This window comes from Mirounga leonina, unplaced genomic scaffold (assembly GCF_011800145.1).
Source record: "Mirounga leonina isolate KUSES-001 unplaced genomic scaffold, KU_Mleo_1.0 Mir_201, whole genome shotgun sequence".
NCBI lineage: Eukaryota > Metazoa > Chordata > Mammalia > Carnivora > Phocidae > Mirounga > Mirounga leonina.
The window spans coordinates 32,027,781-32,054,755 of NW_023270504.1; the positions used below are offsets into that span (position 1 = coordinate 32,027,781).

General features: G+C 49.9%; 1 protein-coding gene across 1 annotated transcript in view; it reads right to left on the reverse strand.

Annotated features, from left to right (window-relative positions):
* Nucleotides 1-7,414: 7,414 nt before the first annotated feature.
* Nucleotides 7,415-26,975, reverse strand: part of MICAL3 (microtubule associated monooxygenase, calponin and LIM domain containing 3) — a 278,800-nt gene continuing 259,239 nt past the window's right edge. Inside the window, exons 39-43 of the mRNA XM_035028591.1 lie at nt 25,701-25,751; nt 15,381-15,473; nt 14,855-14,954; nt 14,622-14,695; nt 7,415-14,524 (exon numbers count right to left, since the gene is read on the reverse strand). Of these exons, the coding sequence (XP_034884482.1) occupies nt 14,340-14,524; nt 14,622-14,695; nt 14,855-14,954; nt 15,381-15,473; nt 25,701-25,751 (503 nt within the window). The 3' untranslated portion in view covers nt 7,415-14,339. The remainder of the gene's footprint in view (nt 14,525-14,621; nt 14,696-14,854; nt 14,955-15,380; nt 15,474-25,700; nt 25,752-26,975) is intronic.

Below are 26,975 nucleotides of genomic sequence, written 5' to 3' on the forward strand. Positions count from 1 at the left end.
TCGGGGAAATGCAAATCAAAACTACAGTGAGAGATCACCTCACATCTGTTTGAATGGTTATCAGAAAAACAAGAGATAAATGCTATTGAGAATGTGGAGAAAAAGGAAACCTCATACACTGCTGGTGGGAATGCAAACTGCTGCAGCCGCTGTGGAAAACAGCATGGAGGTTCCTCAAAAAGTTAAAAATAGAGCTATCATATGATCCAGCAATCCCAATTCTCGGTATTTATCTGAAGGAAAGGAAATCACTATCACAAGGAGATATCTGCATCCCCAGGTTCATTGCAGCATTACATACAATGGCCAAGACATGAAAACTCTGAAGTGTCCACTGACCGATGAATGGATAAAGAAAATGTCACACACACACACACACACACACACACACACACACACACGACTATTAGCCATAAAAAAGAAAAAAATCCTACTGTTTCCAACAACATGGATGGACCTTGAGGGCATTATGCTAAGTGAGATAAGTCAGAAAGACGAATACCATATGATCTCACATGTGGAATCTAAAAAAACCCCCAAACACTGAACTCATAGAAACAGAACAGATGGTGGCCTCCAGAGGAGGGGGTCAGTGTTGGATCCAATGGGTGAAGAAGGTCAAAAGGTACAAACTTCTAGTTACAAGATAAATAAGTTCTGGGCATGTCAGTTACAGCATGAGGACTGTAGTTAACAACATTGTATTGTGTATTTGAAAGTTTCTAGGGGAGTGATTCTTAGTCCTCATCACAAGAAAAAAATTGTAACTGGGCACCTGGGTGGCTCAGTGGGTTAAGCGTCTGCCTTCGGCTCAGGTCATGATCCTGGAGTCCTGGGACCAAGTTCTGCATCGGGCTCCCTGCTCAGCGGGGAGTCTGCTTCTCCCTCTGACCCTCCCCTGCTCATGCTCTTTCTCTCTCTCTCTCTCAAATAAATAAATAAAATCTTTTTTTAAAAAAACTGTAACTATGTGAGGTGATGGATGTTAACTAAATTTAGTGTGGTGATCATTTCACAATATATGCATATGTCAAATCATTATGTTGTGCACCTGAAACCGCTACAATGTTATATATCAATTATATCTCAACAAAACTGAGGGAAAAAAGAAATCCTTTCTCTATAGATTGAAGATTTCTCCTACATTTTTTCTAGTTTATAAATTTGCAGTTTTATTTTGTGAATTTTGGTCTTTAATTCATCCCAAGTCTACATGTAGTATTACACAGGAGACTGTGTTCATTTTCTCTATATGGTGAGCCAATTTTCTTTCCAAACACCATTTGCAAAACAATTCATCTCTCCTATTGATTCATGGGAATCAATCACAATCTGAGTTTCCATGGTCCCTCTGAGTGCTCCTTTTGGGGAGCCATCAGTCTGCTGGTCCTTCTAGCCATACTGCATGGTTTTTACTATTATGGCTTTGCATTAGGTCATACTATAGTTAAGGCAATCCCCCTATGCTTCTTTCTCAAGGTTGTTTTCACTATTCATGTGTTTTTATTCTTTTTTTTTAAGATTTTATCTATTTTTTTAAAGATTTTTTTATTTCTTTATTTGACAGAGAGAAAGAGCACAAGCAGGGGGAGTGGCAGGCAGAGGCAGAGAGAGAAGCAGGCTCCCTGCTGAGCAGGGAGCCCGATGTGGGACTCGATCCCAGGACCCTGGGATCATGACCTGAGCTAAGGCAGTCGCTTAACCAACTGAGCCACTCAGGCGCCCCCAAGATTTCATCTATTTATTTGACAGAGAGAGAACAAGCAGGGAGAATGGCAGGCAGAGGGAGAGGGAGAAGCAAACTCCTGGCTGAGCAGGGAGCCCGATGTGGGACTTGATCCCAGGACCCTGAGATCATGACCTGAGCCGAAGGCAGATACTTAACTGACTGAACCACCCAGGCACCTGCTTTTTTGTTTTAAAGAGTTTATTTTTTTGTTATTTTTAAAATATTTATTTATTTGAGAGAGAGCACGAGCGAGTGAGTAAGCTAGCATGGGGAAGGGGCAGAGAGAGAGGGAGAGGGAGAATCCTCAAGCAGACTCCCCACTGAGTGTGGGGCCCGACGCAGGGCTCAATCTCACAACCCTGAGATCATGACCTGACCTGAAATCAAGAATTGGCTTCTCAACTGACTGAGCCACCCAGGTGCCCCAAAGATTTTATTTTTAAGTAAGGTCTACACCCAATGTGGGGCTCGAACTCATGACCCCAAGATCAAGAGTTGCACGTTCTACCCACTGAGCCAGCCAGGCACCCCATGTGTTTTTATCCTTTGTAAAAATGTGAAAGAGTTTCTGAGCCATCCTAGAGGATAGGTTTGGATGGAGAGTCAGGAAGGAGAGCTCTGGGGAGAGGAAAGTGAGAAGAGGCAAAGTTGGGAAGTTGGAAGGGACCATCAGCTTAGCTTAGTAGTCAGCTTTGCTGGGCTGGGGGTACAGGGGACAGCAGTGAACTGACAGCAGTGAACACTGCAAGACCCACGAATGCACTGAAGAGTCAGCATGTGGCTCAGACCAGAGGCGTTAGGTCATTTTGATGGTAGAGGGGGGCATGTGGACTGGAGGGGTCTGGGCAGGCTGCCCAGGGAGGGTCAGAGGGAGGTTGGCAGGCCGGTTGCATAGTGGTTAAGAGCTCAGCCTTTGCAGTTTGTTTCTTCAGCTCTGTTCCTTACCAGCTCTGGGGCCCTAGCATGATACCTAATTGCTCTGAGGCTCATTGATAAAATTGGGATAATAATGCCTCTAAATACAGTGACTGGTACCATATTTGTGCTCTCATCATTGACTATCAAATGGAAAGGAAGGGGAAGAACTACGTATTAGGCATAAAGTCAGAATGAGCAAGGCAAGTACTCAGAACACATAGAGACTTGGCGTGAAGTCGTTGGCATTCCTGGACTTGCAAACAAGGAGGCCAGCAGCTACCTCCAAGAAAGCTGAGGGCCCAGAACAAGTTTCTGGATTTCCCATTTCCTATCCATAAAAGAAAATGATAGTACATATTTCAAAGTTGCATTTTAAATAAATGAAACACAGAAGCGTCTCAGGCATGGTGTCTGGCACAGTAGTAAGTTCTCAGCAAATGGCAGCCTTTGCAGTTATTACTTGGCCTCCCTGCAGAGGCGCCCCCAGCATCTCTGTGCAGTTGCGGGCGCCCGACTGGGAGTCAGAGGCCAGGGTGCAGGGAGGTGGTTCAGGGAGTAGGACCTCAATTGCTGGGGTTTCTGAAGGGGCACTAAGAGGAAGGAAGGAGAGGAGAGGGACTGGCTGCTTGCACCCCCATCCCCTTCCTTCCCTTGTCACCTTCTGAGCTGCCTCCACAGCCCCTCCCTAGCGGTTGGTCCCTCAGTGGCTTGCACTGCACACACCTGGACCTGATAATGAACTTCTTCTCCAGGTGTTTCTCATTTCCCTCATTTCCTGGCAGGGTTGGTGCCCAGTAGTGCCTCTCGGCTCTCAATAGACCTCAGGTGCCTGGCCCTGGGAACTGAAGGGATGAAGGAGGGTGGCAGGCCACCTTGTTGCATTTGGTCCCTGGTGCCTGGCATGTCGCACGTGGACAAGTCCTTTCTTGTGCCTGCTTTGATGGCATCTTGTTTCCTCCAACTGCAGGGGGCAAAAACCTCTGACTTCCCCCAGAGACAAGTCCTCATGGGGTGGGGGCTCTGGGTGGCAGATGGGCTCATGCTCTACCTTCTGGTGCCCACTTCCCACAAGCACCCCCAGGCCCCGCCTCTGCAGAGGTGCCAGTCTTAGGGTCAGAGTTTCCGCAAGCCCACAAATGCCACTTCCTCCCCTCTTCCCAGTGCTCACGAAAGCCCACAGCTGTGATGCACCCAGCTGACTCCGAAGCCGGGAAGTCAAGGCTCCTTCCATCTAGACACCCCCATCGCCCTCACCTCAGGAATAGAATCTGACAACGGAGGTCTGGAGTGGTGAACACGAGGTGAAGGTGTGACCTCGGGTGGGAGGGGAGCGGGGCCCCAGCACCGCACAGAGTACCATGTACACAGCTAGTTGTCCATAACTCCCCACTCTCTGATAGGGGTGGAGGCTGGGGGCACGTGAGCCTTCCAAGGCTTTCTAAACCAACAGGCAGACTAACGGAGGGGAGAAGAACATGACGGCTTATTATTTCCAGACCCAAGTGAGTAAGTAGCTCAGAGCTTTTGCTCTGTGCCTGACTCAGGATCTACCGTGGGTCAAGCCAGGGGCTTACCATCCCTGGTGGACCCTGGGCTGACACGCAGGAACAGACAGCGGGGTTAAGGGCTGTAAGACAGGCCAACGTGGGAGGCCTGGTAGGGGGAGCGGAAGGAAAGTACCAGGCGCCAGGGAGCAGTGGTTTACATGGAGGCACGACTCCCCTGTCCCTGGACGTGTGTATACGAGGGCAGGAGCTGTCGACAGGTGCCTGGGAAGGAAAGCGTCCAAGTGCTTTCCCACCAACACAGAGTCTAGGCTCTGAGCCTTGAAGGACATGCAGGCTTGGAAGGCAGGAGGCTCTAGAAGGAGGAATGCCAAACAGCTCCTGCAGGAGGAGAGGGGAAATGGCTACCTCCAGGACCAGGGCCTGTGGCGCAAAGTTCGTGTTCATACCCACGATCGTGTACAGGTGAGCTGTCAGCGCTGGAAAACGTCGGGCGCTTTGTTTTTTCTTTCAGCCCCACCTGGTATGTGTTGGCAGTATGGCCTGGGGGAAGCTGTGAGTGGCTGGCTCTGACCCAGCTTCGACTCGGTGCCTGCACTGGGCTAAACAACCAGTCTGGGATTTCCAGTATTACCTTAGCAGCCTTTCCCCTGGACCTTTCTATCGAGTCAACAACCAAAAGCTGCCACTGAGGCTCCCATTCAGGGAATCATAGCAGAGCGACTTGCAGGGGGTTGACTCCCTAGGCCCAAGGGTCTAGAAAACCCAGAAATGTCCCCTTCCAGAGTCTGGCTCTGGTCAGAAGGGGCTTCAGGGGAAGAGGCAGACAGGAGTTTCCTGGAGGAGGTGGGCTGACTCTGCCGAAGAGCTGGGTCCTCCATCGGTTAACTGCCAGGGCAGGCCAGGTCACATGCTCCCCACGCTCTCCTTTGCCTTGTGGCTGCCCTTCCTGAAGCTAGCACACTGGATGATGGCTGAATCACACCAAGCCAAGGGGAGGGCGTGGGGGCCCCGGAGTGGAGTAGGGGCCTGGCCATGACTGGCTTGAACGGTTTACATGGAGGTTTGTCAGAGGTAGGGATGTTGAGGAAGAGGGAAGATCAGTGTCCAGAATTCTGCTTAAAGACGCACAGGTTAAGAATGCCATGTGGCAGAGCGAGTGAGTACTGTATGTGGAATTTTGTGTTCCTTGGGGGTAGGGCTGTGACTCTCATTGCGATGGATCCATGCACACCAGAGCTGGAGCCTGGGTTGGAATCATGAAGGCAAGGAGACACCTGCCTCACATTACATGAAGTTTCTGGTTCTTTATTCCTATGCTGGCTTTCCCCGTAACCAACCTAACTCCGTGACTTCCTTTCTTGCCAACACCGCCCTGGGCTTCAGGCGTCACTCATTTCCCGGAGAGCAGACTTTGAGCAGCTGCTGCCGGTTTCTGTCACAGGAGCTAGCGCAGGAGCAGCTCCCCCGCCTCCTGGGACGAGAGCACATCTGCTTGTGGGCAGTGGCCCGGGTTCCACCTTGAGGGGAGCGCCTCCGTGTGGCCCTGGTGGCCGGCCACTCTGACTCAGCAGCCACAGAGGGACAGGCATAGGGCCCACAAAACGCAGAGCACTCAGCATCTCTGATCTCTTTGCAGCCCCACAACCACTTTACGGGGCAGAGAGTGAAGGTGACTTTCTCGTTTCAAGGGTAGAAAACAGGTTTGGGAGCCACGTCCAAGATCAGCCAGCCAGGTAGGTAGTGGCCACGCTGTGGGCCAGACGCCAGAACCAACTCCTGGTCCGGTGCTCGTTTCACGCAGCCAAGTGGCCTCCAATCAAGAACTTTCTCCTGGTTGGAGGTGGGGGAGAAAAGGGGATAAGACTCGGGATCATCTTTAGAGGAGCATAAGGGAAAAGGGGGGGTCAGGGGAGACCACTCTGTTGGCTTGGAGGGAAAAAAGGATGGGCAATGTTTTCAACAGCGGACCTCTCCAAATCCATGGGACCAAGCAGATCCATAGAGCTGCCCAGAGGGGGCGCTGCAGACACTGTTCGCTGCGAGGTGAAAACCGCAGTGGCCCCTGTCCCCGGCTGAACTCCATGCTTGGCTCTCAAAGCCAAGGTCAGTTCCTAGGCACATGAAGGCCTAAACACATCTGTTGATGTTTAAGCACTCCTCAGTTGCCAGGGCCAGGGGCACAGCCCCACCTCAGCTGGAGGAGGGCTTGTCAGCATCCTTCTCAGCCACCAGCCCCCTGGACAGGAGCAGGCAGCTGTCCCTAGCTCCTGCTATCATGGCCCGATCCACAGAGAGTGGCTGTGTCTCTGTTCTTCCCTGGGGTCCTTGGGGAATTCCTCTCCAGAGAGAAGGAAGTATGGAGTTTGGGGTAGGAGGCCTGAGGGGGCAGACATGGTTCTGCTGCTTCCACTTGCTTTATGCACAAAGTTCTTCACCGGCTTCAACTTTTTTTTTTTTTAAGCTTTTAAGTAATCCCTACACCCAATGTGGAGCTTGAATTTACAACCTTGGGATCAAGAATTGCACGCTCCACTGACTGAGCCAACCAGGCGCCCCTGGTCTCCAACTCTTGACTAGGTAGGAGCAGAATGGACATACTCCCCAACAAGGGGGCCAGGCTGCAAGGATGCCCACTGTGAAGAGGCCAGCAGGCCCACCCCCTCCCCTCTATTCAGTGTCACTTGATCCATTCTGCTGATTAAGGCCTCCTCCAGGGTCAACCCATCGATGCCCCTCTCCTTACCACAGTCCTGACTTGAATCATCGGGTTCCTAGTTTTTCATCCCTGATCACGTAGCTAGCTTTTCAGGTTTTCAGTCCATGTCTTCTTTTTATTGCCCTTAAGACCCCTCCCATCCTACCTTCTCCAACAGTAGAGGTGCGTTTCCTCCATTGGCCCCCCCCCCGCCCACTGTGCTGCAGGGAAACTTCCCATGCTCACCCAGAGATGAAAAAGCAGGAGATGCTGGGGGCGGGGGGGTCCTTAGTTTGGGCAGAAAGACAATTTTTCTGTTTGCTCTTTTCTTTCAAGATACATAGTAAGATCAAGGGAGAGGCAGGGATACTCCCCTAGCTGGGTTTTTTTCAATCCAAACAAAGTTGTGGGGGGCACGTAGGACGAGTGGAAGGAGCCACGAGTAACCAGCAGCAACACAGCTCACCCTCCCCGGTGGATACTAGCCCTGCCGGAGGCCAGGCTGGGTGGGCAGGGGGTCCTGGCACCTGAAGGGGGGAAGAAATGATCCTCTTCCACACAGAAGAAAAAAAAATGACGGACTTTATTTTGGTTGTCGGCCATAGGAGTGCAAACAGCTGGAGGGTAAATGTGCACTCGGCTACACCAAACCGAAGAAAAGTTACTATTTGTTTCCCTCGTCCCTTCCCATTAAAGACTCTAAACTTCAGGAACAGGGTGGGCAGGGCTCTTCACAAACACAGGCATGAACTTAGTGTACATGTCCACATCAACCCCTGCAGTCAACACAGCGGGCATCCCCGCTCTCCACGCTCCTCAGGCACAGCGTTGCAGAAGACTTGTCTTTTCTTGATGCTTCTTTCAAATATCTTCCCATAGGAAAACTTGGCAGGGTCCTGGGGCTGCTCTCTGCATCTTCCAGGAACAGGGGCCAAGGCCATGGTGGGGTGATTCACTCAGAAGAGACTCTCACTCTGGGGTCACCACCCCTCAGGAGGTAAAGCTCTACCAACTCTGATCCCCTGGGCTGTAGATGAGGCAGCAGGGAAAAGAAGAGGGTGCCCCCCCAAGTTGAGTGCTGGTTTGTTCCCAAACTGGTATAAGGCACCAAGTGCTGACCCAAGGCCAGCATCTTCCAGCCTCAGGCACGACCCTCCCCACCTGACCCTCCTGCCTCCCCACCCAGATTTTTACAGGTGACTTTAACAACAATGTGATGAAGACTTACAACATTAATTACTAGGGCCAGAAACAGGATTCTGTCCCAATATGAAGGCTGGTACCAAGTAAGTCTGGCCCTGGTTACATTTTAAAAATGGTACTTAATTCTTTAAAAACATTTTTAAAAAGCGTTAAATAAAATGCAGCTGGGGAAAGGGGGCTGTTGGCTGTCAGGTGCTTCTTGTGTTTTTCTCCACAGGAAAGACCTGGCATTCAAGCTCTTGGGGAGACAACCTGAAGGCCACAGTGCCAAACCTTGGGTATTCATCTGGGCCTTTCTACCAAGAAACACTCATTTTTTCCCGTTGCTTGCTGTGCCAGTTGCCTCTGGTGTATGTGAGTGAACCCTTGTTTTGGCTCTTGATCAGCATCTTAACACTAACATACCCTAGCCTTCACTTGGATGAATCCCTTATCCTTGATCATGACTCTGGAGGACCAGGGACCCACGGCATGTCCCCTGGAGCCACCACAGGGAGAGCAGGTTTGGCAGAGCTGCCTTAAGATGAAGGTGGAGGTGGCCGGTGGCTGTGGGCTGTAGAAGGGAGCAGGAGGGAAAAGGCTGGGGCGTCCCCTTGAGCTGAGAGTGCTGGTTTGTTCCCAGTAAGGCACTGAGTGCTGACTCGAGCTCAGCATGGTCCCACCTCAGGCACACACCCAGCAGCGGCCCATCTGAAGGTTCTGCGAACACTGCCTGTCTACAGCAACCTGGATTAAGTTGAGAGGAAACAGAAGATTCAGCCCAGCATTTTAAGTAATTAAAAATAAATGCACAACTCCATTGGCTCACCAGATAGATAGGAGATGAACTTGGGTAGTAAGGAGTCAGCCCCTAGAGGTGCTGGGACCGCCTTCAGTCCTCCTCTGGTTTCTTCAAGGGCAACATTAATTACCGTCATGAAAGATGTCTGTCCATCTACAAAGGTCCCGATTCAAGAATCTCAAACCCTTCAATGTTTTGCCCTCCCATGGATCCTGTGGGTTGGTTAACAGGGAGGGAGGCACCGACCAGTTACATGCTAAGCCTCAGCTTCCTCTGAAGTCAGGGAAGAGGCAGGAGCGAGTCTCATGTCTGAATGCTAACTCCCTTTCCTTACCGCTCTCTCACTTGTGGCCACGGACACCAGCAACCTCCTTCTCATTTCACAGGTTGTGTGAGGCAGCCCCACACCTGCACTGGGCACTCCAAACGACCCTTCCCCTGGATCTGGAGGACTGCTCCATCTGCCTACTTTGGAGACTGTTCCATACAATTGTGGTCTTCCACGCACCAGGCTGTTTGTTGTTACAAGATCCTCAACTTGGATCCTGCCTTAGCCGGGAGCCTGGACCACCACCACAGCTGGTCCCTCCTGGGTCCAAAGGCTTAAATTCAGCCTACTTTACAGCTAGATGTCCACTCTGGAGAAAGGTCATGCTGACCATGAAAAGGAAGATGCTTATGTGTATGCGCACACGCGCGTGAGTGTGCATCATGGACGCTGTCGCCTCTTCCATATTTGTCTTGGTATCAGCTGGCTTCTCAGGCAGAGGCAGCCAGCATACATGGCCTACCCACAGAAGCCAGGATTCTGGCTTCCCTGTTTAAGCCCCACCTGCAGGAAGACCTCAGGGCAGGGGACACAAGGAGTCGGGCTGTCACAAAATGCTACGTGGTCAAGTTCAGCAGTGACAGGTGGTCCATCTGGGAGTGTCCGTGAAAGGCCTTTGTGACCCTGGGCACCTGGCCTAACAGGCTCCTTGGTTTAGCGTACGCGGTGCAGCTCTGGCCCCTGGGCTGATGTCTCAGTGGGGCATAACCCACCTAAGAGGATGGCTTCTTACCCTCTTCACTGAGCGTTGCTGGGAGGGGATCTTCCGAGCTGGTAACACAAGAGGAGGGAGAATCTCCATAAGTGGGCCAGTCTGGCCAGCTCATAAAATAAAATGGCACATTCTCTCCGTTTGCCATTTTTCACTCTGATTCCAGGAAGACTCAGGGTTCAGGAGGGATTTCAGAGCCATAAGACATGGTAGTTGCTTGGAAGGAATGAGGGTGTGTGCTTCTGAGGTGGCACTTACGTGGGGGCTTGGGCAGTCTTCCTTTCTGGTTACCTGCCTAAAAACAGCAATCATCATTTCTGGCTACCTGGGGCTGCTGGAACTGCGGTCAAATCCTGCCTGCTTCCGGCTCTAATCGAAGCCAGCCCCTCTGAGGAACAAAAGGTGACTGAGATCGGCACAGGTGGTGACTACCGAACTCCAGTCTTCCCCAACAGGCACGCACCATGGCCACAGAAAGTTCACTTGAGCTAGTTATATTTTTTCTGCCTGAGATGTCCACGTCTGTGTCAGAGAGGCCCCTTTCTTCTTTCTGGGATAGCGGGCAACAAGGCTGAAAGGCTCTGGGAACCAGCTTCCATGGCAGTGACTTCTAGGCTGGCCAACACTCCCCTCCACCCATCTAGTGCCATTTTTTCTCTCCCTGCAGCCATTACTGGGCCGGAGGGAGACATGTGCCTTTGGGGTTAGCTCTGTGGGTGATGACAAAGTCATCACACCAAGGGAGGGGAAAAGAGCTGGAATGTGTCTCCATTTGGAGACAAACCCAAGAGGCTTCCTGTAGCAGAGAGAAGAGTTGGCCAGGATTGTTCCCTTCAATCTCTTGGGGATGATTCCAGTCCAAAGAAGGGTGATATCTCTCCAAGACCCTATGCTGAATGTACTTGTGGACACTGACACATCTGAACGATTTAGGCCTGGAGGCTGCAGACCCCACACCACTGGGCTCCCTGGGCAGCTGTGTCAAAGGACAGAGGCCAGGCTGGCACGGACGCAGGGCTGGCAAGGAAGGCTGCCAGGAGCATGGGACCACTCCAACTTGAAGAATCTCACTTCACAGAACGTGCTTCCTCTCTTCAAGACGGTACTGAGGCCTGGTTTTGAAGAACAGCGTCTATCACACTAAGTTGTTTCAGGCATTTTCTCAAATGACAGCAGTTGATGGCTGAGCCTGGGTAAGATGAAGTTGTGTTCTTTAAACAAGCTTGGACACACACCCACACATGCGCCAGGCATCTAAATGACTTGCATGGACACCACATACCTGAAAAGGGCAGGTGCTGGAACGTGGAAATGCATCCTGGCTCGCTGCCAAGTTTGGTAAAATGACTTAAGAAATACACTCTGTATTTCTGTGAAAAACTTTTATTGCGCATAAAGTGGCCCATTCCCCTTTGCAGCTCAGTTATTACCACCTTACAACTGTTTTTCTTTGAATTCTACCTCCTGCCCCACTGAAAACTTTCTTCTCTTTTCAGAGGATAAAGAATAGTCTATCATTGCTGGTCAAAAGCAACTGGAGGATGGTTTCTGGGGGCAAAGGCCCAAAGATATCACCCGAGCAGGGTGAGAACTCCACAAGAAGTCCCTCAGACTCAGGAGTGGAGGTGTCTGCTGCCTCCCTCTGGTGATGCGGAACTGGTTGCCCACTCTGTGGGCCTTGTGTTTGGGCTCACTCAAGCTCTGGCATTTCATTTCCTGTGTCCCTGCCTTCAAGGGGACTTAAATCTCGGGAAGAACAGTTGCCTGGAGCTGCATGCATTTCCAGAGTTGGAAAACATTTCATGCAGCCTGTCACCAGGGTACTAACATAAACCGCAAACTAGTGGTTATAAAACGGGAGCTTTAAAAGAAAGGGGCACTACTAGAGCCGCAAGTCCTAACAGCGTCGGGAGTGGAGAACCAGGGCACGTGTTGGAGGCTTGTGGATTTTGGAACCTTCTCTGCAAAGTCTTCAGTCCCCTTTCTAGCAACCGCAGCCCGCAGTGTGTGCTTTGGAAGGGCGCAGGGGTGCTAAAGGCTGACCGGGCCGGCCGGCCGCGAGGGCACAGGTCCCGTGTGGCGCCCGCGCTACATGAGGCTACTCACAGCGTGTCGCTACGGTCACGTCCCGAGCCCACCACTTGGCACAGCGCTGCCTTGCTCCAGGGTTTGCAGGAGCCAGGAGGGATGGAGGCGGCTCTCCTGGGGCTGGGCTGGCTATGGCGGCATTCGAGGGACGAAGAGGGTCAGGGACAAGGCCACACAGGCGATGAGGGGCCTGTCTCAAGTCCAATTTTACTGGAAGGGTGAGGTTTAAAGAGGGAATCTAGAACACCCTCCTCTCGCCTTTTTAAGAAAGCGCATAAACACGGACACTCCGCCTCATCAGAGAACAGGAAGTGAAGGAGTCGGAGCTGCGACGGTTGTCAGCAGCGCACCTCCTGTGCTTCCACAGGAGACAGATGGCAGCTCATGGACAAAGTGAAGAGCAAGACACATTCCCTGTTCCTTTGTACTAGGAATGAAGGTTCAAGCTGAGGCATGGCGGGGCTCCCCGAAGAAGTCCCAAGGTCGGCACGGACACCTGATCTAGGCTACTCTGAGGAACTGCCAGGCCTCTGCTCGCCCTACCCTGGCCCCTCTCCACCAGGAGTCTGCCAGAGGGCCCTTCCGCATTGGCCTTGCTCGGACAGGAATCCTCCCTGCGCTGACCGTGTGTCAGTTCTGTGGATTCCCCACCACATTTTCTCCGACTGTGGCTCTATGAGCTGTACAATGCCAGTCTCTAGTTGAACTGTGAGAAATGAGCAGTTTGGCTCAAGGAGCCAGTTACATGGTGCTCATTATCCCATGCCTTCCCATGAAGATCGAGGTGCAGAGGAGGTTCAGGGTAGAGTTAACTGTGAGAGACCAACCTAAATTCCAACACTTGCATCTCTATCGGGTTGGATCTGAGGCTGGGCTGAGAGAATTCTCATCAGCCAGAGGGATTACAAGGTCCCAGCCTACAATGCCAGCCTGGAAAAGGGCTTACCTTTAATAATAAATGTGCTATGGGGAGGTGAAACCCTGGCACCAAAATGGAGAAAATAAATGGGTTCTGCAGAGCCAGGGTTCAACAGGGAGAGGCGAGTGGCATCTGTGCCCTTTGGCCTGGCCTCAAACAGTGCTGAAATGTACCCCTGACAAATGAATGGTGCAGACACAAAGTTTGGTACCACAGTGAGGGTGGGCCGGGTCAAGGAGGAGGGGCCAGACGCCAAATACAGGAGGGGACAGGAGAGCTAGGACCAAGAACCCACGTGGGGTTCTCAGCTGCTCCCTGATGCCAACTGGGTCAGCAACACTCTGAAGAAGGCTAATAAATAGATGGCTGGAACAGCGTTCAGTCAGTTCGGGATAGGACCGTGTAGGAGGACACGGCAGATACCCCTGTCACTCCTACATCGGGTGCCAAGTGATCAGTGTCTCTAGTAAAGATATAAAAATGAAGTTACTTCTCTTCAAGTATTAAAAAAATAAGTTAACTGACAAAAAGGGTCCGAAGCGGCTGAGCGTCTTGCTAGGCTGACAGCTTCATCTCAATGTGCAAACACAGGAAAAAGGTCAGGGAAAAAGATAATCTCCCACCCCGACGTGAAGCGCTGAACAGTAACAACGCCTGTCTGTCAACTGGGGGCTAGAAATGTAGGGCCTCATCCTGTCCCCCAAAGTCAGTATTTCCAGTGTCAAAATTGTTGTGAATTCAAAGCAGAATGCAGCAATCCTCAGGCCTCGGGTCACAGCCAGAGGGAGGCCTGGGGCATTTGGCCACAAGGGGTCCAGTGTGCGGTGCAGGGAGCCAGGGAGCAGACCCCTCCTGGGTCCTCCTTACTTGCATCATGAATTCGGGAGCCAGCCCATCTCCAGCTTCCCCTGCGATACTGGGGCAGGCGCTGACCTGCTGGCCACTGCCCCCCTCCCAGGGCTTGAATCACATCTTGCCCCCGCCGGGGTGTCTTCTTCGTTTCTTTGGTGGTGCTTCAGGAAGCATGAAGAAGATTGCTGTCCCTTCCGCTCCGTGAAGGTGCACTCTGGTGGTTGTGGTTTTGACGGAGAGGGGGCAGCTTCCTTCTCTTGTCTCCTCTTGTGGAAGGAGGAGCTTCAGCCACCACGTGTCCTTGGGGAGCAAGCGGGTTTTCTTTTTTCCCATATCACATGTCAAATGCTCCGTATTCCTCTCTCTGGAGCAGGAAGTCAGGGTGGGCCTCTTCCAAGGAGGCTGAGCCACCTCAGATAATCATCTTCACCCGGGGTTCCCCAGAGCACAGACATTCGACCCACTTTTCAAGAGGCACATAGACATTTGCGTGTCAACTCCCAGGAGGTGCCGGGCCTTCTGAGATCTTTCATCTGGGTGGTTTGGGAGAACCCAGCCTGGGTCAGGTGGATGCCACAGACCAGCCAGCCGGAGCACAGGTAGAGCTCAGGACCAGTTCAGGCTGAAGCCCTTGGATAGCATGACAGCCTCCAGGTCCTTGTCTTCTTCTTTTTCCCGGAGTCGCTGTTCCTCAAGCAGGGCCACGAGGGCGTCTCTCTGCTCCACCACCTCCAGCATCTCGTTCAAGATCTTCTTCTCCTCTGACAACTCCTCCTCAGTTTTCAGGTGATCTGGGCAGTGGCCAAAGACATTAGGTCTATAGGGCCAGGAGGCAGCAGGCCCACACCCAGCTTTCCCGGGTGCCCTCCAGCCCTGTTCCCCCCTTACCTTCCACCGCCATCCGCTCCCGAAGTTCCTGCTGTAGTCGGCTCTGCCGGTCTTCCAGTTCCAGCTCCCGGGCACTGGGATTGGGGGCGGGGGGAGGAGAGAGGGAGACAAGCATGGTGACTCGGGGGGCCATATTTTCTCATCTCCTAAATTAGGAAGCAGCTGTGCTCCTGCTGTGATAGGTGCTGACTGACGGCCCCCCTTTGCTGGGTCCCCAACCAAAGGCCACTCACAAAATCATCAGCTCCGACTCGTAGCGCACCATGGCATTTTTCTCTTGCACCAACTTGAACCACTCCTGCATCAGCTTGGGGTCATCTTTCTTCCCCATGCCTGCCAAAAGAGAGGGTGTGTCAGGCACAGCAAAGTGTCTGCTGTCCACCCCGGCCGGCAGGAGTCTCACACAGGGGCAAATGTGCAAAGAGAGCCGAGCAGGATGCTGCCGGAACACTCCCAAGCCAGGTCCAAAGTTTGCCTACAGCCATGGAAGGGGGCACCATGCCCCAGAGCCTAACAGAGTCTGCGCTCTCCACCTGTCCTTCCCAGGCCCAACCTGCACCCCCTCGGTAACCTGGTCACAGCCTGTTTGGACCCCTCCTGCTCAATGGATTGCTCTTGGTAGGTCTGAAGTGCTTTGCCCTCCTTTTTCCCTTTTTTTCACTCATTTCATATCTATTTGGTACTTGCTAGGTACTAGGTCTGCTTTTAGAAAACCAGTCTCGTGAAGCAGGCAAATGCAAATTTATAAGCTGCACTTACCCCCTTTGAAGTTACCCTCACTGGCCCATCTCTTTCCTGGGCTGCTGCCCCCGTCTGGGCCACTGTATTGATGCGTCCCCATCTCTTCAGCTCCTGGTCAGGGAGATGGCTGTTCTCAAACTGTGGCCTTATCAGGCTTCCTGACAAACACTCTCCCAACGAATCCTGCCTGGTACACGCAGTACCTCCCAGGACGGCTGTCAGGCTCCTCACCAAGGGCAGAGAGAACACCAGCAGACCCTAGGCAGTGCCCTCTGCTCTGACCTAACCCCAGCAGCAGTTTCTGGGGCTGATAACTAAATCTCTCTCCGGGAAAGCTTGACCCTGCTGGGCTTAACTGTGGCAGGAGAACAGAAGGAAGAACTTTCCAAGCAATCAGACCAACCAAGGAGAGAACAAACTCTTTTCCCTTGGAGCACAAAGAAGCTCATGGCAATAGTAAGGTCCTGCCTAAAGCAAAAGACAGATTCTGTCAGTGGTCTTCAATATTTCTGGATTCCAAACCGTTCTGAGAATCTCAGGAAACCTAGGGACTCTCTTCCTAGAAAAATACATGTCTACACATCCAACAATTTTATATAGAACTTCAGGGTGTTCCTGGGCCCCCTGAAGTTCACCCGTGGGCCCCAGGTTAAGAGGCATTGGACTGGGAGATCTTTCAAAGTGCCTTCCATTTTATGACTCACTTGGCTGGATGTCCTATCCCGGTAAAGACCAGACCCAGAAACATACGGAATATACCCTCAGGTGAGACAATGCGCTCCTCTGTCAAGCTCCTTACTCACTGTTTCCTACATTCTTCCCACCTGACTTCCTTGCACACTGTTCAAAGACAACTCTCTGCTGCGTTGTTTGCTTGACACGCAGGAGGCCCAAGCCAGTTAGTCTTTCAACGGGGGCCACGCTCTGGAGAGGCAGAAATGAATAGCACTCACACAAGCGGGGGTTAGCGTATGCATGGTGCCTGGGTGCACGTGCAGCTGTGCTCCCAAGGTGGAGGCCTATCCCTGAGTCCTACTCTGCAAGACAGAAACTCCCTCCTGACCAGCTGAGCCTGCCTCTGTGGAGGGCTGGAGTGTCTGGGGATGAAAGCTCTCCTTACCCGACCCAATAGACTTGGTCCTTTGGCTTTTAGGGCAGCCCACAGCTCAGTTCCATGCATTCCTTTCTGAGCATCTCTGCACAGTGTGCCCACATGGCATGGAAGATGGAGCCCTGAGGCATGCAAGCTGTCCAGTGCAGCAAGCTGGGAATGCACTGGGAAGTCTCTCCCTCCTTCCCGCCTCTCCATGACCAAGGACAAAAATTCCACTGGGATATATCTGAACACCGCTCATGAGCTATGGTAGAGACTGTTCACAGCCGATGAGCAAAGGTATATGGCGGGGTGAAAGTCAAATGTGAGCACCATGAAGAGCAGAGGTAAGAGGTTAGCAAGGGTTAGTCATGACCACACTCCCCTTTCCCCTTCCCACATGCCTTTTCAACAACAATCTTATCACCACAACAGACTTCAAATCAGACAAACTTAAAAAAAAAAAAAAATACACACACTCAGCAAGACACAGGGTAGAGAAGTTTGCATTTAGTGGCTTTTGTTTTGTTTTTTTGGAAAAGAACTTGGGGGCATTGTGTAGACCAGTCTTTGTAAGGACAGTATTCCTTGACTCCACCAATATAAATCTCTGCCACACAGGTAGGAGGTTCCTCACCCGTGTGTCCCCTCTATCTGCTCGATTTGAGTCTGGAAAGTCCCACCATGAATGGTGGCACAATATCATGGGATGCTCAGCTGTAGCCTGAAAGGCCTGTACCTGGAGGCTCTCTGGTTTCCCTCTGTACCCCAGTCCTCCCCAAGATAGTCAAAGGGATACTGTACCTTGTAAGAAACTGCCACATACTCATGGAATTTTGTAACAAGGCTATTGAGTGTCAGAGAAAAAGAGAAATAGCTGGGTTTTGGGTCCCTGTTTGACTAGTGTTGCTACGACCCCTGAGAGGCAGTGGGGATGAGGTTGGGGGAGTTACGTTACCTTCCTGGACACAGCAAGGGCAGAAGGAGAGAGGTCTACGCCGTGGAGTCCCGCCACTGGGCTCAACTTCAAAAAGGACCAAACAAGGAAAAGGAGGAGGAGGAGACGAAGAAAGACAAAAAGGAAGAGGAGGAAAAGGAGGAGGAAGAGGAGTTTGGAATTGGAGAGGGACAGGGAGAAGGTGAAATAAAAAACAAGCAGAGGACAAAAAGCATAAGAAGTGAGAAAGGAACAACAGGAGGAAAAGAAAAAAAATACAAGAAATGGAAAAGCAGAAACAAGGGAAACAAAGTCTACAAATGAATTAAGTCCTTTTTTCAGCATGGAAACTGAACAAGAGCAGACCCAGGCATTGGGCGTGCGGCTTAAAAAAGGAATGCACATGTTCCCTGGCGATGGCGGGCAGCTCTGGGGGTGAGTGGGCTGTTCCTTCTTCCTCTGTTCCTTACTGCAAAGGTGGTGACATTTGGATATCATCGTATCGTGGCCTTTGGGTGTTGGGTTTTCTCCTCAAAAATGCCCAAAGCCCCTGGGATTGGTCTGCCTACCTCTGTGGAACAGTCCATGATTAAATATGTGCCCAATACTGCTCCTAGGTTTGCAGGTGATAACCTCAGGTCACCAACCAAATCCATGTGAAATATTCTAAGATGTCACCATAGATGCATGCGCTCCACGTACAACTAGCCCTGGATAAGCCTAAGGGGGGCGGAGGGGTCTGCAACCACTAGATTACCACATGCCCACAGAAAGCAGCTCTGAGTTTACGGAGGCAGCGCCTCATCTAGGGATGGGCTTCCAGGGTACTCTACAGTGCTTTGAATTCTGAGCCAGGACAAATTGAGGGAAACATAACCATACAGAGGCGACTTCCCCCAGTCCATGTCATATCCCCCCCATGTACCAGGGAGAGCCAACCACCCCCTTTTCTTCTGCCTGTCCACCTCTGGAGAGGGCTCCAGTGGCACAGCTGGGGGAGGGCTGTCCCACTTTGGACTGGAAGACCAAAAGGGGTGAGCTGACAAGGACATATCGAAAACTCACAGTAACAATGCTGCTAAGAGTCATGGACGGGGCAACCGAGAGAAGACAGGGTGCAGAGAGACATGTCTAGGACTTAGGGACGGTTACTCAAGGAGAGGGAGAGGAGCCCAGCAAGGGACCATCACAGAACCACGGGGGCACACACAGGAGACACAGGCTCAGAGAAATGGCCTCAGGACGGTAGGGAGCAGGGGCAGTTTTAGGAGTGGAACAGGGTTTAAGAAATAGCTCTGTTTTAGTAACAGGAAGGCCCAATAGACAAGCTACTGGTCGAGGGGCCCTTCTGCTTTGCAAACGCAGGTACCACATCTTCCCCTTCTTTTAACCCTTCAGTGTTCATCATAGTGCTTTGTGCACAGTGAATCTGGTATCGGGTAAAACTTCCAAACTAAAGCCAGAGACTTCTTTGTGGGTGTGCATGTGTGTGTGTGTAATGTTGATTACATCCAGGGTTCTAAACAGATGTGACTGTGACTAGCTGATGTGGGGGGAAGGGAGAAGGGCTCCTTTCTCTGCTTAGAGCTGATCCACATTCAACCTTCCTTGTTTCAAAGTGCAGACTCTATGTTGGTGATCAGAACACCTGGATAAATAACACGATGTCAATGAACAATCTCTGCTGCTTCCTGGTACTGACATTATGCAAACAGACTGGTGCGGAGTGGAACGGTGTCCATAGTCATTAGCAAGGGATAGTGACATGATACACAACCAATACAGCTGAGCCCATGTACTTGCACGTATGTTTAAAAATGTGTTTCTACTTTCTGGATATCACAAAATGTAACTTTTAGTTCCTTTTATGTAGACCACATCCTTATACACCCTTTCCAATACAGAAGACAATATGAGATAACAGGATATTCAGAACAGAAATTAGAAAATGAAATCAGTAAAGGGGATATCAGGGAAAGCAAGTGTTAGAAAAAGTGTAAAAAAAAAAAGAAAAAGAGAAGGCATTGTCATAGTAATAGACAGAAGGCAGAATGGGAATGGGCCACGCCTCTGGGAGGAGCTGGGCTGAGCAGACAGGATGCATGGTTATGACTCTCTTCTCCAGACTTTCCTTCGTGCTCCAAAATCTAAGTAGTAATGTATACTACTTTTATAATCAGAAAAAACAGCCAATAAATAGTTTTAAAAATAAGAAATCAAGGGGAAAAAAATCAGTTAAATGAGGGGAGTTCCACCCGGACTTGAATCTGAAATGAGCACGCAAGGGAAGCACAGAGGTGCTGATTTCGAGTGTAATTTCTTTGCCTTTTTTGGAGATGTGAGAAATAGATGATTTGGTCACTAGTTCTAAGAGCAAAGATGTCATCAAGTTTATGGCAAATATAAGCCTTTACAACTTTTATTATGCTTACTTTAAAATGCTGGGTGATAGGTTTCTGTGTCTTTGCAAGGGGCACCCCAGTGATCACTTATCCAACTATCCCTGTGTCCCCTGGACTTCAGTCAGCACGTCTAAGCAAACCCAGAGTTTGGTGCTGGTCGGAGGCTTCTCACCAGCAGGTCTACACTCTCATCCCAGACTGCTCTCTCTGCCTTCGAGAAGCTGCAAGCTCACCTGCCCCACCTTCTACCCTGGCAGCAAACTGAGCGTCTTCCTCTGCCGAAGCGCTTCCTTTTGCAAAGTGACTGCTGTCGGCTGTTCTCTAGCCCACTCATCTTGACATGGGGCAGCTGAGATAGGCCACTGAACTTTGAAAAGCAGTACATCAGATTCAGTGTGCTGCATGTAATAAGCATGAGTTGTGCTTTCATTTCAAAACATTCTCACAGATGTTATTTCATCTGAGCCTTACCCTGCTCCCCGGTGGCTACCTGGCCAGGCATACCAGCTCTATTTTCAAATGAGGGTTCTGAGGCTCCAAGCAGTTAAATGTGGCACAGCCTGACTAAAGCCCACATCTTCCTCCGCCATTCTGAACTAAGAGTTTGTCGGCCCTCTTGAAAGGGCCCACAAAGGCTTGAGGTAAATCTAACAAATGGTAGCTCCTGGAAGCAGCTGGGAGAAGAGGAGTCACACGCAGACCCTACTCAGAAGGCCAGGCCTGGGTAGGCGGCAGCATCAGCCCTTCCTTCCATTATCCTGCAGAGGCCCAGAGAGGATAAGTGACTTTGCTGGGCACAGGGTGAAGCTAGGACCTGAATCCTAGGTTGGGGGTGTTCCCCACACTATCACTTGGCCCTGACCTGCCTGGACACCTCACTCTAAGCCCTGCCTCTCACGTGGCCCAGGGCTGGTCTGGCAGCAAGTTGGTGGGCCAGTCTCAAGGATTCCTGGACAAAAATAAAGGGGATGTTCAGGTCTGGTCTGGAGCCGAGAAAAAGCTGTGGGCATCTGCCTCATCCCAAGTACTTATCTCTTCCCACTACATAGGCTCCCAGTTCCTGTTGTCGGACAAAGGAGCCCTCGCCCCACGCTTAAACCTTCAGATTCTCTACCACCAGTGCCTAGTAGACCAGGGGGAGGGTCTAGACAGATGGCCTAGGGAGAAATCTACATTCCAGAAGTACGAGCCTGGAATGCTGCATTTCCTCATGGAATCATGGTTATGTTCTAGAATGTCATAGCCTAGTACTGTGCACTAGAGACATGAGGAAAGTGGGCTTTTTATAAGCCGAGCCACCACTTGTAACTGCATTCTCACAGGAAAGGACAGAATTCCAAACAATCAGCTCATAAACATCATAGAAATATCATCCTTTTATAGGCTCAAAATTGCCCCTCGCCATCCCAACACCTTCCCTTTTGATACACTGGAGCTTGTTTCATGTATAAAAATCCATTAAGTAGCCCTGGGTTAGATTACTTCCTTTCCAGCTACATTTTTTTTGGAAAATCCCACATAAAGGAAGAGATTCTTTTTCACTTCCTTTTGGCCTCTGAACAAGCTCCAAGGTGTCATGGATAGGATGCAAGGATGCTTATTTCTCAGTCATATTTTGTGGTTCTATTTTCCTGCTATGGTAGCTCTGGGCCTGCCTCTGTGGGCCAGTCTGTGCAGCCTCATCTTGCCTGGGCGGGGACTCTCATTTCTCACACTTGTTTTTGGCAGTAATGCCACTCTATTTGCTGATAGCAGACCTACCATTGCAGCAGTAACTTTTTATACAATTCATGCTTACAGATACCACCAGAATGTTGTTTATCTTTTCGTAAGGAACATCAGGGGCATTACCTTTCACGTCCAAGCTCAATCTACCAGATTACATTCGCAGAAAGCCACAAGTCCAGGACTGGGAGAATTTCTTGGTGATTCAGATATAAGGAATGAGGCTTTCATTGATTTTCTTTTCTGTGTAGTTCAGGTTATGTAGTCTGAAGCAAGGGAAGACTGACCAGATGTTTTGCTGCCTGTTCTGACTCCTCAGTATCAATGCCATGCTTCTGACTTGAGGCAGGCAAACTTTGCAGTGCAAGGCTGAGGCGCCCAATCCCAAACACAGGGGTAATCAAGTTGGCTGGTTTGCAATGCTGCTGAGTGATAAGCAGGCATCATGATAGGGTGGAAGGTTTCTGGTCTAGCAGGCCCAGTCTACATACTTAGGGCTAAGATGTGCCTTGTGTTATTAAAAACTCAGTGTAGAATGAATCTCTAGACTGGGGAATAAATGAAGCCCCCCAACAAGGAAAAGGAAAAAAGCATGTAAGAACGGAGATTCAATGCATACACGTGTGCACACGTGCGCACACACACACACACACACGTACATTAGAATGCTGGATTTGAAATCTCAAGAATTTCAAGTTCCTAAGCAAAAACAGAGCAGGGCTAATAATGCTCTGACAAAACAGACAAATAAAAAATGTACCAACATCAACTTAAGGCAAGCAAATAGAACAGGAAGGGAGGGAAGTGAGCAGGCCTGGGCTAGGCCTCCCTGTGCCTCTACCCCAACTCACCGGCAACAATGAAAGACCATTTTTCAGGCCTTTCTGTTACATTTCTAAACCATTCATGTTCTTTCAATTTCCCTTTGAGACATACAGATTGGGTGGAGAAGTCTTCAAAAACGAGAAATTAGGCGGCGCCTGGGTGGCTCAGATGGTTAAGCGTCTGCCTTCGGCTCAGGTCATGATCCCAGGGTCCTGGGATCGAGTCCCACATCGGGCTCCCTGCTAGGCGGGGAGCCTGCTTCTCCCTCTGCCTCTGCGTCTCTCTCTAACTCTGACTTTCATGAATAAATAAATAAAACATTTAAAAAAAAAAACCAAAATGAGAAATTGGGTATATATGTTTAATTAAAAGTTCTTTTGAAGAGAGACCATTTTTATCTAAAGATTTCTAGTCATCTATCTGTCCTAGTGCAACAAAACGTAGTGGGTGGACCAGTTAGGGAGAGCCTGAAGAAAAGGGAAGGGGAGTGAGGTTACCTGGGGACAGTTCCTCTCTGGTCCAGGGTTCATTATGTGTCCTTCTAATGGTGTCTTTTGAAATCACAAGATTCAACAAGAAATCACAAGACTCAAGCAAGTGTGTGAAGAAAAGATATTTTTTTCTATACTCCGTGGCTCAAAAAAGACTTTTTTTTTCCTTTTTGAAAAGAGAGATTGTGCATGTGAAGGTGGGGAAGGGCAGAAGGCAAGGGGGAGAAGCTTAAGCAGGCTCTATGCCCAATGTGGGGCTTGACCTCACAACCCTGAGATCATGACCTGAGCTGAAATCAAGAGTTGGACACTTACCTGACTGAGCCAACCAGGTGCCACAAGAGACTTTTAATCTGTATTAAAACCTGGAACCTTAAAATAGTTAGCTGAGAGCCACTGAAAGACCCTACTAAAGTAATACAGTTTACTGGGCAGAATGTGGGGCAGGGATCAGGAGTCTGGACTCCTCTGGGCAGGGTATGGAATTTTCAACACCTGGACACTGCTTGGAGCTTTGTCTCACCCACTTGAGAACTAAGATCGGTCTGGGGCCCAGCAGTGGGGTTGCCCTGTGGCCTTCTGGGGATGCAAGAGTAGAGAAGCAATCAGGTTCTACAATTCAGGCACCAGATTTCAAAAGGGCAACCTTCTCCCCTCCCCCCCCCCTGCCAATAATGAATATTACCAAGTATTCTAAGAATGAAGCATCAGCAGAAACTGAAAAGGGACCTAATTCTGACATCTGTTTTCCTCTTGCAGATGGGCAGGAACGGGGCCAGAGGGCCCTTGCTCTGTGCCTGGGGTACAAATTACTGCCTTCAGAATGGATGATTCTTTCCTGCTTCATTGACTGGATAGTAACAGCCTCTATGTGATGAATGGAACCACAGAGAAGTCTAAATTTAACACTGAAATCATAATGAGCTAGCAAAAGAGGAAGTGATGAGTTGATGAGACCCAAGTAGCAGGGGCTAGAAGGTATCTGATGGTGGGGTATTTTATAACTCAGAAGACACCTGGGGTTTCTTTTTTCTGTTTATTTCCTTTTTCCCTGAAATTTGTTGGAATTCTAAACCTGAGAGGCTAGTAGCTATCGAGTCAAGGACAGAGAACTGAAAACAGCCAAGTACATTTCATCACTCAAGCACGGGGGTAAAGAAAACAAAACTAGGCACATAAGGTGATCAGTGTGGCAACTGGATCTTGAGCTGGAGGGAAGGTGAATATAATTGTAAAGAAACAGATTTTGACAGTTCTTTCCAGGAGATTTTGAATTAATGAGAATCTCTTTCACACACTGGAGATTCCTTTAGGACTGACATAAACATCCCCCCCTAGGGCACGTTAGGAGGAGATGGGAAAGGAATCAAGGATATTAGACAAGAAATGGGATTTGTTAATTGGAACGCAAGCATCAGCCCTTTTACAGCATCAATGGCAATGAGTATGGAAGTCTTTGAATACACTAGAAGCTCTGGGGCACTGAGGGGATTTGCAGAGGGGTGGGAATCTGTGGCACCCTGGGGACGGAAAACAGAGAGCAGAGATGAGCAACAACCCAATCCACCTGAGGCCAAGAGCCTATTCCCTTACTGCTTGAGGTTCTCTAAGGATATGGCACTGTCATACAGTAGGAATCACAGAATTATGCCCTTTGTTTGTAAATGAATGGGCCACAAAGTGACTCTTAAAAAGGATGGGATTATGGCAAAAAATGACAGAGAATAATCTTTGCTAGTTCTTCTGTTTTAAGACCACTTCTAGGCAAGGAGCCTGCCAGGGGAGGTGAAGAGGTCAGACTGCCCATCCAAGGATGCAGGAACTCCAAGAAGGGGCCCGAGTCTCCCCTAGTTAACCTCAGGAGCAGCTGCTTGGCACTCCTTTTGACAAAACCGCCCAAAGTCTAGAAATGAGACTCATGGATTATTACTCTAATCTAATACAAATGGTGAGCTCTGTACAGCCAAGACATCAAAAATCTTGAATTCCTTTAAGGTAGTGGTTCTGCTTTAGAGGGCATGAGAATCATCTGGAAGGTCTGTTAAAACACAAATAACCAGGCCTCACCTCTAGAGTTTCTGATTCAGAAGATCTGGGACAGGGCTGGGGAATTTGCATTTCTAGTAAGCTCCCAAGTAATGTTGCTGATGCTGCTGGTCCAGAGCCCACACTCTGAGAACGATTGCCTTAGACTTTTCCTATCTTCATTGAAAAGGATTGCAGAGTAAGTTCCATGACACAGCAAGGAGGGAGGGACATTATTATAAGCATCTGTCAACAGCCTCAAGTTCAGTGAATTTGGGCAGAACTCACAACTGACACCTTCCCCATGCACTTGGGTCTTTTAGGGGAAATATGAACACACCCTAATGAAAACGGGTGAGGCTGAGTTCTTTACATGTTTGGTTTTTGAGTTATGACTGGCAGGGAGAGAGTCCTAGTGGATGTGACATCTACAAGTTGTAAGGAATGAGAATGAGATCAGGGCAGAGGTCACGTTTTGGGGGGAGGTGGACAGAGAGAGAGAGAGAGAATGAGAATGAGTGCATGTGTGTTACTATCAGATGACTAAACAGTATTAGAGGGACCAGGATGCAGATGTGATATGGATGGGTAAGGGCAGGTGAACTTTCATTATAAAAAATTAAAATAATCCGGGGAAACAAAGGCTCTCTCAAATCTCCGTCTCGACAGTGTGGAGGATCCAGCATGCTGCTCTCGTATGAGCTGGAAAAGGGCCTGTGCTTTTGCCATTTGGTTATCAGGTTGATTTCTTCTTGTTGTTTGTGAGCAGGGACTGGGGACAGCGGGTGGGGAGAGGGGGTCAGCAGGGTTAGTGTCAGCAACAGACGCTGCTATACATACCACCCAGATGCAAGTCGATGAGGCCACTGTAATAAGACTCTCCCCAATAGTCTACAACAAGGAATTGGTGAAGAGAGAGTTATTGGATCAGATAACCCTCTTGTGCCCGCAGACCCAAAGCAATCAATGACATAAAGCATAAGGAACACAGAGATATAGCAAGAGGGTGAGGAGAAACAGTTGAAAAGCATGCATCTCTCTGGAAGTGCATTATCTATACACACACGTGCTGCAGCTATATACTTTCTGGTGGTGGAAGGGAGAGCTCACTCAAAACCACCCGTGATACAGTTAATAGCCAATTAACCATGGGACTGCTGTTCATACCTCTGATCAGTTACGACAGGATAGAAGGCCTTGGCTTTCCTGGGAGTCCTGACCCTGCTGGAAGTCAACTGTATCTAACTAAGATTTTTTAAAAATGCAAGGGCAGATCAGGGGCTACTTACTACCTTTGTTACTGAATATTAGAAGCCCCAGGCTGAGGGTCTGAAGGCAAGATGTGAACATTCTAAAAAAGCTCTGCAAGGCCACCAACCCTTAGGTTGAAAGGCAGTCCGAGCTCTCCCAAGAATTCACCTGTGACCCCCTGCTTGAGCATATCAAACTCCTTGCAGAACTGCTTTCACGGGATAGGTTTCAGATGAAGGGGATCCTGTTTCTTCTGAGGTTGGGCCCCAACTTCAGCCAGGCTTCTCTTTAAAAGCAGAGTCACTATTTGCCCTAAGGCTCTTGGAGGTCTGCCAGCCTCAGGCACTCCTTTGCCTTTCAGCTCCACGAGGCTGTCCAGCAAGGAGGTTGCATTCTTCGCATGCCTGAGATGCAGAGCCTGGGCACTGCTGAGGGGCTGGGCTTGGTCGGGCAGTCCTCATCCTCCCAGAATCATAAATGCATAGTACAACAAAAGTCAGCTGTACCTTGTTACCCTTTGCCTCCAGATCTCTCAAGCTGCATGCTGATCCTGGTGGCCTTTTGCTCCACACGAGGGTTCCCCCTTTAAGAATGGCCGTACCAGAAAGTAGAATGTAATCCTGGAATAGTTTTTCAACTCATGCTCAAGGCTGATGCAGCGGATAAAATTTGCACCATGGTTCCAGAAACAAAAAGGGCTTCTCAGGTGCTCTAGACTAGAAATCACATCTGCCCTAGGCTTGCAGGCTCTGAATCTAACCCTTATGGTCCAGATATACATGAGCCTTAGACAAATCGAGATCAATAAGATGGCAGGGCCATATCAGATCTCGTCTGCAAGGGCAGCCTGCTAACAGGCTGACC